The sequence below is a fragment of the Capra hircus genome, chromosome 1 (genome assembly GCF_001704415.2).
Source record: "Capra hircus breed San Clemente chromosome 1, ASM170441v1, whole genome shotgun sequence".
Taxonomy (NCBI): Eukaryota; Metazoa; Chordata; class Mammalia; order Artiodactyla; family Bovidae; genus Capra; species Capra hircus.
Genome location: NC_030808.1, coordinates 80,226,194 through 80,246,490, shown reverse-complemented (window position 1 = coordinate 80,246,490; position 20,297 = coordinate 80,226,194). Strand labels below are relative to the sequence as shown.

Here is a 20,297-nt window from a genome sequence, read left to right as displayed (position 1 = left end):
CCTGCTTCCAGCTACTGCTCGCTGCTGCTTTCTGCAAGCTACCGCTTACTGCTTGCTCACATCCAAAATCAAAATGATGATATTTTGAATCTATTGGATTAAGTCAAATATTAAAATTAATTTCACCTGCTTTTTTTACTTTTTAAATGTGCCTACTAGGAAATTTAAAATTGAACATGACTTGCAGTGTGTTTTTATGGAAAGCAATGGATTAGGTGACCACCCTAAACCAACACCAAGATTTAAACCCGGGTTCGTGGTTCCACAACCTTTCTTTCACACTCCTATTCACACTGAATTAACCTCTCTGCTGATACTAAAATCATTAACACACATGGGGGACCAAACAGCAGTGAAGCTGGGGTGGGGCTCCTGGGAAAAAACCAAATGTGTTTCCCTCTCGACAAGCAGATGCAAGCATGTGTGTGTGAATGTGTGGGCGTGTCTATACGTGCAGGTGTGTGCTGCTGTTTTGAGGGCAAAGAAACTAACCGTTACGACACCCGCAGTGTCTTCACCGTTAAGGAATCTCTCACCTGTGGTCACACAGCTAAGGAAGGGCTGGGCCTGGACATTTGAGTCAAAGTCAGTTTCCTCTGCCATCAGTCAGAGTTTAATCCCCCTTGAATCTGTTTGCCTTTCTCCTTAGCTGTCGTGAAGGCCTTTATCCCTTCACATCCACTGCATTTCCTCAGGTTTCAAACTATCTCCTCCTCTTTTGACCCCTTTCCAGTCCTGTCTCCTCCTTCCTTCCCACCCTCTTTCTGCACATCATCTGAGCTCTGTGAATGTTTGTTCACTTGCTGGCTGTAAATCTTTGTTGTATCCCAATAATTGAACGTCTGGTGTCCATACCCACTTCTGATTTTCATACTCATTTCCTAGTGTTGCTCTTAGTTGAGAACAATGCCTAAAGCCCATCTCTAAGGAGTTGAGATCATTAGATTTGAACTTTTATAAATTAAGCTTTGAAAACTGATTATTTGCTTGCAGAAATTAGGGGCTATGTTTTATTAAGCTAATTAGTTTTATTAACCCTTGATTCCAGAGATCCTAACATGCTTCTTGGCATAACCCTAACCCTTGCTCAGTGCTAGGGGGTTTCAAGTAACTGCCATGATTCTACCTGTAACACTAGCTGCCCTGGGTGCCAAACGTGAGCCTAGCCCCCCATGTATAGAATCTCCTGTGAGGCAGGCGCTGTAGTTAGCCCATTTTACAGATCTGACAACAGAGGTTTATGGAGATTAACTCACTTTCCAAATTCATTTAGTTGGTAATTAAGAGACTTACAATTAGGCTATTACTGTAGTGTTTGCTCTGATGAAAAGGATTCTAAACTAGAAGGTTTCTGTAACTGGTTTTGCCACTAACCCATTTATGAATTTTGTTTAGGTTGTTGTTCAGCCACTAAGTTGTGTCCGACTCTTTGCAGCTTCATGGACAGTAGCACTCCAGGCTTCTCCTCTTAAACCTCAGTTTTCTCATCTCAGAAATTGGATGGTTAGAATCACTAAATTACCACTAAGGGGACTTTTCTGTGAGCCTGTATGCTACCGCCAGGTGATTGCAGTGTCCCCCAAGTGCATGGCAGTCAATGAAGAAAAAACTATTTTCCACTCAATATTTTTGTTTTTTAATTTTAAAAAATTGTCTATTTATTTTATTTGGCTGCCTCGGGTCCCAGTTGTGTCATGTGGGATCTTTGGATGAGGCACTCAGACTGTCCAGTAATGCTCAGGCTCAGTTGTGTCTTAGTTGTTCCACAGCATGCGGAACCTTAGGTCCCAGACCAGGGATGGGACCTGGGTCCCCTGCACTGCAAGGCGAATTCCTAACCATTGGACCATGAGGGAAATCCCTTCATTCAACTTTTAAATAAAAATCTAAATTTTATCACAGTAACTAATTACAGTAGTCCTTACTAGTAACGCAAATCATTACATTTTAATGTGAAATTGAAGTTTCAAGTAAACAGAGGTAATAGTAAATGTTTCATGGAGGGATATTTCTTTCAACCCAGCTGGAATACTTTCAGTAAAAAAGTCTTCATACCTCTGACCAGTTTCTTATCAAAAAACCTCACAGATAGCTATTCATATTTACCAGTACAGCAATTCCAAAGCTTATTATTAATAATAAGTATCACAAAAGTCTCTCCTATAGTTAAGTTAGTGTAGGAAATTGCAATATAAATAGGTTTCCTCACCGCAAAGCTTCAGAGAGCCTTTAACGTGCTCATGTGTATTGAGACTTTGTAAACTGTGCAGTTACAGAGGCAACAGTTCCTAAACTTATTTCAGCACAGAACACTGAGGACAAGGAGGGGTGAGAGAGAGTGGGTAAATGTGGAAGGGAGCTAGGCAGAGAGGGGTGAGGAATGCCTCTCATGGACTAGGTTTCTATGGAATACCTTCTGTGATAGCCTAGTCTAGAAGCGTCCCCTCTCTCGTGACAAACTGTGATGAGTGTATGTGCTTTTCAAATAGAAAGTTCCAATCAGTAGTAACTTCTAAGCAGAACCCCAAAAAGAAGTTAAAAGAGAAAAGTAAGGGTCCAAACCAGTGTATTCCTGTATTCCAGACCACCCTCCCATCATTGGTTTTGTTGTCCAATTGCTCAGTCGTGTCCAGTTCTTTGTGACCCCGTGGACTACAGCACACTAGGCTTCCCTGTTCTTCACTATCTCCTGGAGTTTGCCCAAACTCATGTCCATTGAGTGGGTGATGCCATCCAACCATTTCATCCTTTGTCGCCCCCTTCTCCCCTTGTCCTCAACATCAAGATCTATTCCAATGAGTCGGCTCTTTGCATCAAGTGGCCAAAGTATCTATCTCTTAACAATACTATTAGATTTTAATCTCTGAACAAGTTTGCTTGCACACAGCTCCAAAGAAAAAACTTGTGGAATTGGAGTATCATTTGAGAACTATTGACCTGCCATTCACTCTTTTGATATAAATGAAGTCTTCATTTTAAAAAAACCTAAATGAGGCTAAATAGAACACTTTAAAAAAATTATTTAGTTTTCATTGAAATATAGTTGATTTACAGTGTTTTATTAGTTTCCAATACAAAGCTAAGTGATTGAGTTAAACATATGTATACATTCTTTTTCATATCCTTTTCCATTATGGTTTATTACAAGATATTGAATATAGTTCCCTATGTGTGGTGGGCTGCCGTCTATGGGGTTGCACAGAGTCGGAAACGACTGAAGTGACTTAGCAGCAGCAGCAGCATGCTATATCGTAGGACCTTGTTTATCTCTTTTATATATAGTATCTGTATCTGCTAATTGGAAACTCCTAATTTATCCCTCCCCCACCCCTCTTCCCTTTTGGTAACCATAAGTTTGTTTTCTGCATCTGTGATATGTTTCTATTTTGTAAAAATGTTCATTTGTGTCATATTTTAAATTCGACATATAAGCAATGTCATATGATATTTGTCTGGCCTACTTTACCTAGTAGCTAATCTCTAAATCCATGCATATTGCTTCAAATGGGATTATTTCATTCTTTTTCTTGGCTGAGTAATATTCCTTCATGGGCCTCCCAGGTGATGCTAGTGGTAAAGAATTCACCTGCCAATGCAGGAGATGTAAGAGAAGCAGGTTCCATCCCTGGGTTGGGAAGATCCCCTGGAGGAGGAAATGACACCCCATTCCAGTGTATACAATAGCCAAGACATGGAAACAATCTAAGTATCTACTGACAGATGAATGGATAAAGAAGATCACATATATATTATATATATATAAGCTTCCCTAGTGACTCAGATAGTAAAGAATCTGCCTGCAATGCAGGAGACCCAGGATTCATACCTGGTTCAGGAAGACCCCCTGGAGAAGGGAATGGCTACCTACTCCAGTATTCTTGCCTGGAGTATCCCATGGACAGAGGAGCCTGAAAGACTACAGTCCATGGGGTCTCAAAAAGACACAACCGAGCATCTGAGCACAATATTCCATTATAAACACATATATACATATGTGCAAAAGTGTTAGTTGCTCAGTTGTGTCTGACTCTTTGAAACCACATGGACTGTAGACTGCCAGGCTTCTCTATCCATGAGATTCTCCAGACAAGAATACTGGAGTAGGTAGCCATTCCCTTCTCCAGGGGGTCTTCCTGAACCAGGTATGAATCCTGGGTCTCCTGCATTGCAGGCAGATTCTTTACTATCTGAGTCACTAGGGAAGCTTATATATATATAATATATATGTGATCTTCTTTATCCATTCATCTGTCAGTAGATACTTAGATTGTTTCCATGTCTTGGCTATTGTAAATAGTACTACTATGAACATTTGGGTGCATGTATCTTTTCGAATTAAGAGTTTTCTCTGGATATATGCCTAGGAGAGGGATTATTGGTGCATATGACAATTCTATTTTTAATATTTTAAGGAACCTCAATACTGGTCTCCATAGTGACTGCACCAATTTACATTCCCACCAACAGTGGAGGAGGGTTCCCTTTTTTCCACATCCTATCAGCATTTATTATTTATAAACATTTTAATGATGGCCACTCTGACCAGTGTGAGGTAGTATCTCACTATGATTTTGATTTGTATTTCTCTAACAATTAGCAGTGTTGAGTATCTTTTCATGTGCTTCTTGGCCATGAAACAGAACCCTTTCTAGCCAGATTTAAAATGCTTTGGGAATCTCACCAGAGCTTCATGTATATGAAGGGCTTAAAGGGCTTAAAGCCCTTTTTCTGATATAACAAGAATGGTGAACCCAGGCTGTGGAGTTTGAAGTCATGGAGCACCATTACCACTGATTCTGGGCTCCAAGCCTGAAATAAAGGTGAGTGTGGCCAGGACATTGACTGGAGGCAAGGTGTTAGGGGTAATGAGAGAGGAGGTGATAGTCTTCCTATTCTGACTCAGCTAGAGCCCTGAACAGAAATCAGAATTCAATACCGATCTCCCGGGAGCCTTGACCCAAGTGTTTGTATTGATTTCTTGGGTAACAGGTACACAGGAATGTGAGATTACTCTGGGGTCTAAGGTTATAGATAGTGGCAAATCCCATCCAAAGTACTGACTCAGCGAAATCTACATTTGGAATTTCAGAGATAAAATAGAACATTGTGCTTCATATCCGGATCACTGGTTTAGATTGTGATTACAAAGCTGCTCAAGTTGGCCTCAAGATCCTACAAACAGCCTCATTCCTGCAGCTCCGCACACTCACCTCTTCTCACCATAGGATGAGTGTGCTCCTACTCTTGGTGCTCTGCACCCTGGCCATGGGCTGCGGGGCTGCCTCTCCACCCCAGCCAGCCTCCAGGCCCTCGCCTCTCCTCTCCCTTGACTGCAACAGCTCCTATGTGCTGGATATTGCAAATGACATCCTGCAGGACATCAACAGGGACCGAAAGGATGGTTACATGCTGAGCCTCAACCGAGTGAGCGATGCCCGTGAACACAGACAGGAGGTAAGTGGTGGTCCCCGCCGGGGCAGGTGTTTGCACAAGCTGGGGAGGCTGGCCAGGGCATGGGAACGCAGAGACACCTGTTGACTGGTGCTTTCCGAGTCAGAAACCTGCTGAGTACACGTTGCTCTCCTCTGCTAGGGTGCTACTGCCTCTTAGTAGTATTAGAAACAAGTGCTAATGGTATCCACTCTGAAACGTGTCCCATCATTTACAGGAACACTTCACAAACATCAGAGCCTTTGGCTTTGCCACAAAGCAGAGTTTCTTGGCTGGTCATTAGAGGTTTCTGCTTCATGTGGGTTGTGCATTTCTCTTCCCCCTTGCACAGGCTGGTCTGGGATCTCTGTTCTATTTCACACTGGACGTGTTAGAGACTGGCTGCCATGTGCTCAGCAGGACATCATGGAAGAACTGTGGGGTGAGGATCTTTCATGAATCGGTGAGTACTTTCCCCAGGAGCTTGAGGAGGGAAACTAGGTGTCCTCTGCCTACAGGATGAAGATTATTCAACATGTGCCATCTTTAAATGTCCCTCTTTATAATCTCTGGGGCAGGGTGCCTATGTGGTTATTTCAATTGGATAGAAGAAAGAATTTAATCAGACGGGGTTTCTGACTCTCCCACTGGGGTCATGACCCCAGAATAGAAATGTTGCCCCAAAACTGTTTTCTGCCTCCAAAACCTTCCTATAGGCTCTGAGCTAGGCTTAAGTTGAGGGGCAAAGATCTGAGGTATAGTGCTCTGGATGTATGTTTAAGGAAAACTGTAGAAGCAATGGCAGGGGAGCTTTGAAATTTGTTTTAGTTTTCTTTATTTTGTTTTCAAGAACACTTATATGAGATTTGAGGCTGGGGAGAGGGAGGGCTGTGGTATGGGTGCTCTCAGAGGTGCTATGGAAGGATTTCATAGTATCACAGAACCTAAAAGGAGTCAGAATTGATCCTTTTAAAGATGGCCATTGAAGAGGCTTGAAAAGAGCATCATCAGTTTTCATCTATCCTGAGATTATTTTCATTAATTTATATGAAACTTTATATGTGATATAAATGTGATATAAGTATCTAGAAGTGAAGTGTTTGGCAAAGATGTCTTTTTCTAGTCATTTAACCAAACTTGTCAAACTGCACCTACCTGGTTTGGGAAAGCAAAACAGTCTATATACCAGTCTATATACCCTGTTGTGAATTATGTTTGTTAGGCACCAGCTTAATAGACAAAATATATTTGTGCATCACTAGCTGCATTGGAGAAGGAAATGGCAACCCACTCCAGTGTTCTTGCCTGGAGAATCCCAGGGACAGAGGAGCCTGGTGGGCTGCCGTCTATGGGGTCGCACAAAGTTGGACATGACTGAAGTGACTTAGCAGCAGCAGCAGCAGCAGGAGCTGCTATAACACATACACCAAAAAGGACATACCAATTGCAAAATGATAGGACTTGGTTTCCCATTCATGTAAAGTTTAAAATAGAAATCCTTGATGAGGAAGGGGCTTTCCTCCAGGAGTGATTTGGAGACTGGATACTTCCATGCTATGGCCCCCTAGACTCTGTAGCTTCACCTTGTAGCTTCAGTGGTCACCATGCTCATTGCATCAAGCAGTGGAAAGAGAAAGAGCATGGAGGGCAGATAGCATGTGGGAGGGCTTTACAGGCTAGACCTAAAAGTAGGTATACATTCCTTCTCCTCACTTGGCTGTGGTTAGAGCTCATTTACACACAGTCACGTCTAAGCAGGAAGGAGGCTGGGAAGAAGTCAAGCTGTGTCTCAGGTGAAGGTTAAATTGTTTAATGATCAGCTGGCAGTTTACTCCACCCAAAAACTATGAAAATTGACCTTGAGTTTCTTGTTCCTTAAAAATGAAATGTCCAGTTTCATTTCAGGGGTATTTTTTAAAGTCTTAGTTCATTCCACTGTGTCATGAAGTGCATTTGTTGGTTCTAGGTTTATGGCCAATGCAAAGCAATATTTTACATTAATAAGGAAAAAAGAATTTTCTATTTACCTGCTTATAATTGTACTCTTCGCCCAGGTAAGAGATCACTTTCATTTTTTTCATTTTAATAACAGATGAAAACAGAGCATTTAACTCTCCTATGCTGCAGTGTATAGGGTTTCTTCCATCCTCACTTCTTATTCATCCCAAAGCCAGGTTCTTTGTATACCCAGCATTTGCACTGCTCCTCTTCCCACAATTAATCTTTCTAAATAACCTGCAAAAGCTCTACATTGTGTCCTACATCAAATCCTAAATTTTCAGTCTGATGTAAATGGCACAATCTCCATGACTGGTCCCCAGGCTTCCTTTCTAGCTATCTGTGCCTTATTTCACTGACTGTACCGATTCTGCACTCCATTCAACCAGATGACTCACTATTTTCTGAACACACGTCACATTCTCCAATCTCTGCATCCAGTTTGTGTTTCTCCCGCTGCTGAGGATACCCTCCACGGATAACCTCTGCCCTTGGAACTCCTAAGCATTCTTTAAAGATCATTGCCAAGGCTGCTTCTTCTACTGTGTTCTCTATTCAAGAAAACAAAACAACAGAAACAAACAAGAAATAGTGCTTTCCTGTTCTACATCCCTATACAACTTTACCCTAACCACTCATGGAGCACAGACCATGCACTGCCTGGATTTGGGGTCCTCTGTTTTATATCTTGTAGAACATCTTATCCCTTCTTCCTCTCTGCTACAACTCTCCCCCAGTTCCTATCAAGTGGGTGTGTGTATGCGTGTGTGGGTTCAGTCGTGTCAGACTCAGCGAGCCCATGGACTATAACTTGCCAGGATCCTCTGTCCATGGAATTTTCCAGGCAAGAATACTGGAGCGGGTTACCATTTCCTCCTCCCCCTATCAAGGGTAGGGAGTCTATAACATTATTGAATAAATGAACAAATAAATACATTCATTCTGGGTCCTGAAAAGTAAGCATCCACAGCATGGGAAAATAGGATGGCTACTCATCAAACTATTAAGTGCATGTGACTCCCTTGAGGGATCTCATTCAAGTGCAGACTCTGATTCCTGTAGATCTGGGGTAGAGCCTGAGATTCTGCATTTCTAACAAGGTCTCGGTGATAACAATACCATTGGTTCCTTTGAAGGACAAGGCAACAGAGCTAAACCTTCCTGGTTGTGAAGATGAGACTCACCTAAAATAAATTCGAGGACAACAACTAATAAAACAGATCAAGTCTGAAATGGAAGTCCTAGGTACCAGAGGTATGGGAGGTCAGGCAATGACATGTGCCTGGGAGTGACAAGCTGTGGATGTCACTCCCCAACAATATACCCAAATACATCCAAATAAAACCACAGTTGATGAAAGCAATGTGTTTGCTTTGTTAGAACAACTGCTAGACAAGTTTCCTAGTGTGACTTTTACACTAGTTATGCCACCCCCAGCCCCTCCCAGTCTCACATTCTAGCTGTATCTTTAGTGTGACTAACCTATTCAGTCATACAGTGATCGGATCAACTTCTATTTTCCAGCTCACGCACATTGTCTAGCCAAAGAGGGTGTGTTTCCACCTTCCCTATGTCATTCACTCACTCATTCATCCAGCAGGCACTTACTAAGCACCGTCCATGTGTCAGACATTATTTTAGGTGCTGGTGACTAAAAGGTGAATAGAACATGTCAGTAAAGAAATCCCAACTCGTTCTCTTTATAGAGGCAGCGATGGTGGAAGACAGTGAGCTAACTGGGAAAATGTTTGTCAAATCAATACAATTTGACCCTTGAACAACATGTGTTTGAACTATACATGAATTTTTTCATGAAATACATACTATAATACTACACTATACTTGGTTGATTGAATCTGTGGGTACAGAACCACAGATACAGAGGGCTCAAAACAAAGTTAAACTGGGATTTTTGACTATGTGGAGGGTCAGCACCCCAACCCTCATGTTGTTCAAGGGTCAACAGTCCTATATTATGTGTTTTTAAATTAAATTTCTAGGGTAAAAAGATTTGTGTAAGGTGAAAAAAATATTGCTTTGTTTCTTTTTAAATCATGCAAGTAATACATGCTCCTTGTAGAACACTCTGCAGAAAGCTAAATTTCTAAATAATGCTTTCCCACTCCGTCCTTGACAGTGCTCACTGGTATCTTTTCTCCTTTTGATCTCTATCTCTGTTGTGATCACGTGACTTACAGAATTATGCATCATTAAGGAGTTTAATTTTAAACTTGCTCTCTTCGGCATTTATAGTTTCTCGAAGTGCGATCATCATGATGTGCCCTGACTGCCCCAGCACCAGCCCCTATGATTTGTCAAACCCCAGGTACATGGAAACTGCTACTGAGTCTCTTGCAAAATACAACAGTAGGAGCCCCTCAAAGCAGTATTCTGTGGTCAAAATCACCAAGACTTTTAGTCAGGTGAGTCTGAAACGTCAGCTACAACAGCGTGTCTCATAATTCTTGCCATGGTTATCAAGGCACTCCCTTCGATTAGCTCCTAACAGCCTTTTCCTCATTTCCTACCTTGGTAACCTTGATGTACATTTAATTGTGTCTAGTTTCTGAGTTGGTCTGTTGGATTTCCACTAGAATTGTGTGATATGATTTCATTTCATTGCCCTGAAGGCAAGAAGGGTAATGGACTCATGGTCTCCATGCGATATTCTACTTAGGTTCACTGTTTATTACCACAGTCCCACATCTGTTTGACCACAGACCACTTAGCAAGTCAACTTCTATTCTGTGTTTTAAATACAGGAGTGCATATTGAGTTTTATGGGTTAGAGGAAGTGTTCATTTGTATCTCGATTGTGTTGGTATCTATCATATGGAGAAAAGTTAATTTAAAAACAAATTTACATGGGGAAAAATAAGCTCACCCAAGGGAAGGTTTCTGAGCCCATTTAAATCCTTAAGAAGGGAAGAAAGGTATGGAAAAAGCTACGTTTTCTAAATAACAAAATCATAATACAAGGTTTGGTCATGGTGGGGATTACAGGGACAAAAAGTGACCTTTATTGACAGTGACTCTGGGGATGTGTGGTTTCTGTAAACCTAATGTTGTCAAAGCTGAGTCACGGCACCACTTGGGAAGGTTTGATTTTCATTTCTCACCTCTTGTTTCATACTAGTGGGTGTTTGGCCCTGCCTACTTTGTGGAATATTTGATCAAAGAATCACCATGTACGAAGTCGCAGGGTAGCAGCTGTGCACTGGAGTCCCCTGACTCTGTGGTGAGTATTGCTGAATATTTTCATAACTCAAGATTTGTGCTCACAGATCATCTATGTGTATTCATAATGTGTAAAATTACACATGGAGTGTTGTAGTGCACAAGACACTTTCATTCACCTTAAGGAGCAACTGATTAGTTAAAGATGGCCCAGATGCAATAACACTTGATCATAAATGCAGTTTTCATCAACAGTGTGGTGCCTTGGCAAAAAATGATCACAGGAGGCTATAAAATATAGATAAATCTCTCAGTGGTTGGTAGTGGCCTTACTTTTATCTGAACAAAACCGGTTACATTTGGAATACATCACGATGTTCCATTCCTTGGACCACTCTTTATTAAGAAGGATGAAATCAAACAGGACTTATTTCAAAGAAAGCAGCCAAGATGGCAAATGTACCACCTTGAAACCATCTGAGGCACACCTGGTAGGAATCTCAATTGGCACAGTGGATTATAGCACAATCAGGCAAAATGCAAGCTGTTTCCCCCCATTATTCACTTAGCTATAAAGAAGTTTTATTAAGATATAATTCACATACCATATACCATAAAATTCACCCTTTTAAGGTGTACAATTCAGTGCTTTTTAGTCTATTCAAAGAGTTGAACCATCATCACTACTATCTAATTTTAGAATATTTTCATCAACCTTCAAAGAAATTCCACATCCATTAGCAGTCATTCCCCTTACATCACTCAGAGGATCTCAGTTCCCCAACCAAGGGTTGACCCAGGCTCATGGCAGTGAAAACACTGAATCCTAACTCCTGGACTTCCAGGGAATTCCCTGTCTATAAGTTATTCTGTATACATATGTTTTCATTTCTTCTGGGTATATACCTTGGAGTGGGATTGCTGGGTCATATCAGAATTCTAGGCTTCCCTGGGGGCTCAGAGAGTACAGAATCTGTCTGCAAATTAGGAGACCCCTGTTTGGTCCCTGGGTCTGGAAGATCCCCTGGAGAAGGCAATGGCTACCCACTCCAGTATTCTTGCCTGGAGAACTCCTTGGACAGAGGAGCCTGGTGGGCTAGAGTCCACAGGGTTGCAAAGGGTCAGACATGACTAAGCAACTAATCACACACGCATGAGAATTCTATGTTTAACCTTTTGACTAACAGCAAACTTTTCCAAAGTGACTACACCAATTTAACAATCCCCATCAGCAATGTGTGAGGGTTCCAATTTCTCCATGTTTTTGTCAATGCCTATTATTATCTGGGCTTCCCAGGTGGTGCTCGTGGTAAAGAACCCACCTGCCAATGCAGGAGATGTAAGAGAAATGGGTTTGATCCTTGGGTCAGGAAGATCCCCTGGAGGAGGGCATGGCAACCCACTCCATTATTCTTGTCTGCAGAATCCCATGGACAGAGGAGCCTGGCAGGCTACAGTCCATAGGGTTGCAAAGAGTCAGACATGGCTAAAATGACTTAGCACTCATGCATGCATTACTATTATCTGTCTTTCTTATTATAGATATCTTACTGAGTATGAAGTAGTCTCTCATTTTGGTTATATTTGAATTTTCCTAATGGTTAATGATATTGAGTATCTTTTAATATGCTTTTGGGCTATTTGTATGTGTTCTTTGGAGACACATCTATTCAAATCCTCTGTCATTTAACTATTGGATTATTTGTCTTTTTATTGTTGAATTGTAAGGATTCTTTACATATTCTGAATATGATTCCCTTATCAGATATATGACTTTCAAATATTTTCTCCCATTATCTGACTTTTCTATTCATTTCTATTCTTGGTGATGTTCTTGGAAGTACAAAAGTTTTTGCTTTTAATGAAATCCTGTTTTTTTTTCTTTTGTTGAAGGTGCTTTCTGTATCATATCTAAGAATCCATTGTCTAATCTAAGATCACTAAGATTTACTCCTATGTAATCCTCTAAGAGTTTTATAGTTTTAGCTTTAAGTCTCTGACCCATTTTTGAGTTAATTTTTGTATATGGTATGAGTTAGGAGGTTCAGATTCATTCTTCTGCTTGTGAATATCTAGCTGCCCCAGCACTATTTGTTGAAAAGACTATTACTATTGTTTCCCCCATTTAATTGTATTGACATGCATTCTAAAGACCTATTGACTATTGAGGTAAGGGCTTATTTTTGTACTCTCAATTTTATTCCATTGATCTGCATATCTATTCTTGTACCAGTACGACACTGTCTCCAATAGTGTAGTTTTGTAGTGAATTTTGAATGGGAAGTGTGAGCCCTCATATTTTGTTTTCTTATTCAATATTGCTTTGAGTATTCTGAATCCCTTGCATTTTTATATGTCAACTTCAGAATCAGCTTGTCAGTTTCTATCTTTAAAAAGCAGAAAATTTGATAGGGGTTTCACTGAATCTCTAGACCAAATGTAGAAAGTACTATCCTCTTAAAAATACTAATTTTTCCAGTCCATGAATATGGGAAGTCTTTCCATCTGTTTAGGACTTACATAATTTCTTTAAACAATATTTTGTAGTCTTCAGTGTAAAAAACTTTCACTTTTTTTGTATAGCTAAGTATTTTATTGTCTTTGATGCTAATATAAGATATTTGACTTTTCCTTTTTATTTTTGGATTATTCATAGCAAATATAATAGAAATATAGTTGGTTTTTATATTTTCACCTTGTATCCTGTGACCTTGCTGAACTCGTTTATTATTTCTAACAGTTTTCTAGTAGAGTCCTTAGGATTTTCTGTATACAAGATCATGTCTTCTACAAAGAGATATAGTTTACTTCTTCCGTTCCAGTCTGAATGACTTTTAATTCTTACCTAACTTTCCTGACTAGAACTTCCAGTACAATGTTAAATAGAGGTGGGAAGAGCAAACAACCTTATCTTATTTCTGATTTTAGGAGGAAAGCATTCAGCATTTCATTATTGCATATGATGGTAACTGTAGGCTTTTTATAGTTGCTTTTTATCAAGTTGAGAAAGTTCCCTTCTAGTCCTAGTTTTGTTAGATGTTTTTATTGAAAAACAGTGCTAGAGTTTGCCAAATGTTTTTTCTGTGTTAGTGAGATAATCATTTGGTTTTTTTCTCTGTTAATCTATTAGTATTGTATATACCAATGATTTTTGTATGTTAAAACAACCTTGTGCTTTGGGAATAAGTCACAGTTGATCATGATGTTTAATCCCTCTATATGTTTCTGAATTCAGTTTGCCAGTTTTTAAAGATTTTAAATCTATATTTATAAGAGACATTGGCCTGTAGTTATTCTGTGTTGTCTCTGCCTGATCTTCATATAAGTGTAACATTGGCTTCATAAAATGAGTTGGGAAATTTTCCCTCTTCTATTTTATTTTGGAAGAATTTGTGAAAGATTGGTGCTCATTCTTCTTTACATATTTGGTAGAATTCACCCATGAAACCATCTGGGCCTGGGCTTTTCTCTGTGGGAAGTTTATTTGACTAATAATTCAATTTCTCTACTTGCTAGAAATCTATTCAGATTTTATATTTTTTCTTGAGCAAGTTTTGGTAGTTCATATCTTCCTAGGAATTTATCCATTTCATCTAACTTATCTAATTAGACAGCAGACAATTGTTTACAGTACTTCATTTTTATTTCTAAAATATTAAAGGTGTTGTACCCTATTTAATCTCAATTTCAGTAGTTTGAGTCTTTTTTTTGTCTATCTAAAACTGTCAATTTTATTAATTTTTCCCCCCAAAAAATCAATTTTAAGTCTCAATTATTTTTTTCTTTTACTTTTTAGATTCTAGTTTATATATTTCCTCTCTCTCTTTATTATAACCTTCTTTTTGCTTGCTTTGGGCTTAGTTTACTGTTCTTTTTTCTGGCTTTTTAAAGTAGAAACTTAGGTTATTGATTTACAATCTTTTTTCTCTTTTAACAAAAGCATTTGCATCTATAAATTATCTTCTAAGCAATGATTGAATTGATTCTCACAAGTTATTCACATTATTTTTGTTCCCATCCATCTCAAAATATTTTCTCATTTTCCTTGTGATTCTTCTTTAACTGAATGGTTACTTAGGAGAGTTATTTAATTTCCTCATATTTGTGAAAGTTCCAGTTTCCTTCTTTTATTCATGTCTAATTTCATCCTATTGTGGTTGGAGAAAGTACTCTGTGTGATCGCAATTCTTTTAAATTCACTGAAACTTGTTTTATCGTTTAACCTAAGGTATATCCTAGAGAAATTTCCATGTACAACTTGAGAAGAATGTATTCTGCTATTGTTGGGTAAAACATTCTGTAGTTGTCTGTTAGGTTTAGTTTGTTTATAGTGTTATTCAAGACTTCTGTTTCTTTGTTGATGTTCTGCATACTTGTTTTATTCATTACTGAAAGTGAGGTTTCCAACTATTATTGTTGAATTACCTATGGCTTCCTTGAATTCTGTCAGGCTTTGCTTATGTACTTTGGGGATCTGTTGTGAAGAGCACAGATACTTATAGTTGTGTCTTTCTAATAAATTCAGCCTTTTATCATTATAAAACGTTTTTCTTTGTCTCTAGTAACAATTTTTGTCTTAAAATCAATTTTGTCTGATATTTGTACAGTCATTCCCAACTCTTTTTGATTACTGCTTGCATTGTAAAACTTTGTCCATCTTTTAACTTTCAACCTGTTTGTGTCTTTGAATCTGAACTATGTCTCTCAAAAGCCTTTTATAGGGACCTCTTTGGTGGCCCAGTGGCTAAGACTCTGTGCTCTCAATGCAGAGGGTTGTGGTTTGACTCCTGGTCAGGGAACTAGATCTCACATGCTGCAACCAAGACCCTATGAAGCCAAATAAATAAACATTTTTAAGACTTTTATAACCAGTCAATTGAATATTAAAAAATAATTGGGAAAACATCTTCATCATCTTCTGTGGAATCTCCCTGTCTCACTTTTTGATACCATCTTGAGCAGATCACATAATTTTCTAGTTTCTAGTTCTTATTACTAGTTTCAGTATTAAGAATGATTTCACTTAGATTATTAAGATTCACTTTCAGTTATTAAAAAATTCCTTTTAGTCAATTCTAAATCAAAACTTCTATCTCATATCCAATTCAAAGCGTTTTCCTCTCTGAGGCTCAAGCCTGACCTAGAGCTTAGGACCTGCTGTGAAGAAGGAGTCAAGGCCTGTCCTTTTGTTCTTTTTACCCCTCCTGCAATCTTTTATTTAATTGTGGCTCTTCTGAGTTTCAAGAAGAATAAGAGAGGATTAGAGAAAAGAGTCTAAAGTCTTTTCACATTCAGTTTAGTTTAGTTCAGTTGGTCAATCGTGTCCGACTCTTTGTGACCCCATGGACCTCAGCGTGCCAGGCCTCCCTGTCCATTACCAACTCCTGGAGATCACCCAAACTCATGTCCATCGAGTTGGTGATGCCATCCAACCATCTCATCCTCTGCCCTCCCCTTCTCCTCCTGCCCGCTATTTTTCTCAGCATCAGGGTCTTTTCAAATGAGTCAGCTCTTCGCATCAGGTGGCCAAAGTATTGGAGTTTCAGCCTTAGCATCAGTCCTTCCAATGAACACAGAGGACTGATCTCATTTAGGATCAACTGGTTGGATCTCCTTGTAGTCCAAGGGACTCTCTGGAGTCTTCTCCAACACCACAGTTCAAAAGCATCAATTCTTTGGCACTCAGCTTCCCTTATAGTCCAACTCTCACATCCATACATGACTACTGGAAAAACCGTAGTCTTGACTAGACAGACCTTTGTTGGCAAAGTAATGTCTCTGCTTTTGAATATGCTATCTAGGTTGGTCCTAACTTTCCTTCCAAGGAGTAAGCATCTTTTAATTTCATGGCTGCAGTCACCATCTACAGTGATTTTGGAGCCCCCAAAAATAAAGTCTGACACTGTTTCCACTGTTTCTCCATCTATTTGCCATGAAGTGATGGGACCAGATGCCATGATCTTCGTTTTCTGAATGTTGAGCTTTAAGCCAACTTTGTCACTCTCCTCTTTCACTTTCATCAAGAGGCTTTTTAGTTCCTCTTCACTTTCTGCCATAAGGCTGGTGTCATCTGCATATCTGAGGTTATTGATATTTCTCCTGGCAATCTTGATTCCAGCTTGTGTTTCTTCCAGCCCAGCGTTTCTCATGATGTACTCTGCATAGAAGTTCAATAAGCAGGGTGACAATATACAGCCTTGACGTACTCCTTTTCCTATTTGGAATCAGTCTGTTGTTCCATGTCCAGTTCTAACTGTTGTTTCCTGACCTGCATATAGGTTTCTCAAGAGGCAGGTTAGGTGGTCTGGTATTCCCATCTCTTTCAGAATTTTCCGCAGTTTATTGTGATCCATATAGTCAAAGGCTTTGGCATAGTCAATAAAGCAGAAGTAGATGTTTTTCTGGAACTCTCTTGCTTTTTCCATGATCCAGTGGATGTTGGCAATTTGATCTCTGGTTCCTCTTTTCACATTACTGGACCTGTAGTTGTAGTTTTCTCTTGCTTTGCATTGGCCCTCTGTTTACACTTGAAAAAGTACATGCTCTATGAGTCTAAAATTTATCTCCTAAGAATGTACCCTAAGGATATGTGAAAATGTTTAAACACAACAATTTAGATTTAATCCACTGTCTTACAAAAGAGAACTTGTTAAATAACACAGAGGAATATTAGGTAGCCATTATAAAGAAAATCATGAAAAACTATGCAGTATCATAAAAAGGATTTTCATTATACATATTGTTAACTGACAAAAGAGAGTTATAAAATATTATGTACAGTATAATTCTATTTTTCTAGAAGAAAAAATGTGTATTCATTGGGAAAAATGTAAGAAGAAAAGAAATTAAATCACTGTAGGAAATGGATATCTTTCATGCATCTTTTCATTTTCTTGTTTATCGTATTCTAAATAACTATTACATTTATAATAAGAAAATAAACATTTTATTTTTAAATAAAGTTTAAGGAGCTGAGAGTAGTCTTGTCTGAGAAGCAAAAACTCAGGGGAAACCTACATAAAGGGCTGCTGCATGAGAGATGAAAGCAAGTTTTCTAGCTGATGCAACGATAGAAGAATGGCCAAGAGAGATCCGGATTTCTGTGTCTGTCCTATAGACATAGGTTTCTGCTCAGTACAAAGAATTTTCCAATAGAGTTCGTTCCTCAAGAAATCCTGAGTTTCTCTCGTTGGAGGCAATTTAGCCTAGTCTGGGTGATTGATTGGTAGGGATGATCTTAAGAGTTGGCTTGTGCTCAGTCCTCAGTTGTGTTTGATACCCAGCAAAGGTACTGAAGTGGGTTGCCATTTTTTCCTCCAAAAGAATTGGCTCAGAGCCTTGTGGCTAAGTCTGTAAAGAATCTGCCTGCAATGAAGGAGACAGAGATTCAACCCTGGTCCAGGAAGATCAAGTGGAGAATGAAACGGCAACTGACTTCAGTATTCTTGCCTGGAAAATCCCATGGACCAAGGATCCTGACAGGCTACAGTCCATGGAGTCACAAAGGTTGGACATGACTTAGTGACTACACCACCACCACCACCACCACCTATTACATGGCAGCATAAAAGTGTTGATTGGCTGTGTGTCTAAGCAAAAATGAAGTTGATTCCACTTATGATCATATGTGCACATATAATACTGTATTTTCTTTTTCTTTAGCCTGTTGGTATTTGCCATGGTTCTCTGAGTGAATCACAAGGAAACCCGGGCAAGACGATCTCCGTAACTTGCTCCTTCTTTAATTCACAGGTATTTTTTAGTCAAGTTGTTTGTCTTTCTGTGAATAAAAGAGCAGATGATCTACATTTAATTGCCTCTACCCTACATTCTCCTTTTATTTTCCTAAAATCCATGATCACCACTTTATTCAGGATGCCCTAAGGCCACATCCACAAGGTAGCTGACTGAAGATCTACTACACTTACTTTTAGTTACAGCATGTTCCCTACAGCATAAGTAAGACTCATTTAGCTTGAATGGCTCAGCCCTCTGTGACATTAAATTCAGTGTCCCAAAGAGTCTTATCCTGAACCATAGGTAGAAGTTGTTTCCAGGGAGATACTGAATCCCTTTTTGCAAGTATTTGTTAAGCACTTACCATGAGGCAGCCTGGTATATATGAGAGGTGGCTAAGACAGGCCACCTGGGTTCCAATCCTATTCTGCCTCCTACAAGCTATGTGGACATGGAAAAGTTCCTACCTCACTGAGTCCTGGATGCCTCCTCTGTAGAATGGGATTGCAACACCTATCTTCTTCAGATCCCCATGAGACATAGGTCAGAGGATCTGATTGAAGGGGACTGCTCTCAGCCTGGCACAGAATAAAGCAATCAGTAAAGGTGGCTTCCGCCACCACTACTAGGAGTGGGGATGCAGCTTATTAGGGACTTTGAACAAGCCATCTTATCTCTCTGGATCATTGTTCAGCTCCAAAATTTGTGAAATTTACAGTCTAGTTTCCAAAGGCTTTGGTTTCCCCTAGCCCTTACCTGTTCTGATTTTTAACCCTTTATTTATTTAACATTTTTTGGGGCCACATGGCTTGTAGAATCTTAGTTCCCCAACCAGAAGTTGAACCCTGGCCCATGGCAAGTGAAAGCCCAGAGTCTTAACCACTAGATGTCAGGGAATTCCCTTTATCCCTTTTATCAGAGGCCCATCTAGCTAATCACCTTTTGAGAATTCCATCAGAAAGGTACCAAACAGCATAATCTAGTACCAGGCATAGCAGGGATTTTCCTGGAGGACATTCCCTTATTTGAAAGCATTCTCTTTTCAGGCTCCCACCCCTAGAGGTGAAAACGCTGCTGTAAACCAGAGACCTGCAAACCCCTCCAAGGCAGAAGAGCCCCAACAGCAAAACACAGCTTCCACCAACTCACCCGCCAAAGCTGTGCCCAAAGGGTCTGTCCAGTACCTTCCTGACTGGGATACGAAGAGTGAAGGTTCCCAGGAAAAGGACCCTGTTGAGACCTTCCCTGTGCAGCTGGATCTAACCACCAGTCCCCAAGGAGAACCCCTGGATGTCTCCTTCCTCTTCCTGGAGCCCATGGAGGTGAAGCTGGTTGTCCTGCCCTTCCCCTCAAAAGAAAAGCGCTCTGCTGAGTGTCCAGGACCAGCTCAGAAGAACAACCCTCTTATTCTCCCACCATGAGAACCATATAGAGGATTCCTGGGGAAGTACTGTCCTGCAGGAGATGTGGTGGGGAAAAGGGGACAGAAAAACAGTTCGAACAGAGCAGGCTAATAAAGTAAGTTTTTGGGACTCCTCTTGGTCTCATGTTGGCCAGAAATGGAAATAAAGCTCAACTGTTCACTTTGCACACTGGGCTACCCCCTTCCTAAACCATCCAAGGGCTCATGCCATGCATAGATGCTTCTCTCTTTGTAATGACTTCTTGCTTTTAGCCAAGTGTCTCTGATGTAGGGCCTTACAAATATCTTCATCATTCTGATGTTGACCTAAAACAAATAGACTGAAGATATTTCTCCAGCAAAGATGATTTGAGGGACAGTAGAGGATTGTGATTTGGGATCTGCAACTGTGGAGAGCCACACCAAATCCCCAAACAGCAAGAGAAGGAGAAAGCCTTCATAGAGAGGAAAATGAAGTTGGGAGGGCCACACTAAACAAAAAGTCCATGGTTTTTCCTTGGCTGAGTTGTTGCCAGGAAGGGAAAGTCTCTCT

At 40.0% G+C, this 20,297-nt stretch overlaps 1 protein-coding gene across 1 annotated transcript; it reads left to right on the top strand.

Moving 5' to 3' along the window:
• FETUB (fetuin B) lies at positions 5,021-19,932 on the top strand. Its single transcript, XM_005675160.3, has 7 exons — positions 5,021-5,454; positions 5,783-5,893; positions 7,397-7,484; positions 9,682-9,851; positions 10,565-10,666; positions 18,268-18,357; positions 19,389-19,932. Exons 1-7 carry the CDS (start codon positions 5,227-5,229, stop codon positions 19,761-19,763), a joined length of 1,164 nt encoding a protein of 387 aa, XP_005675217.2. The 5' UTR covers positions 5,021-5,226; the 3' UTR covers positions 19,764-19,932.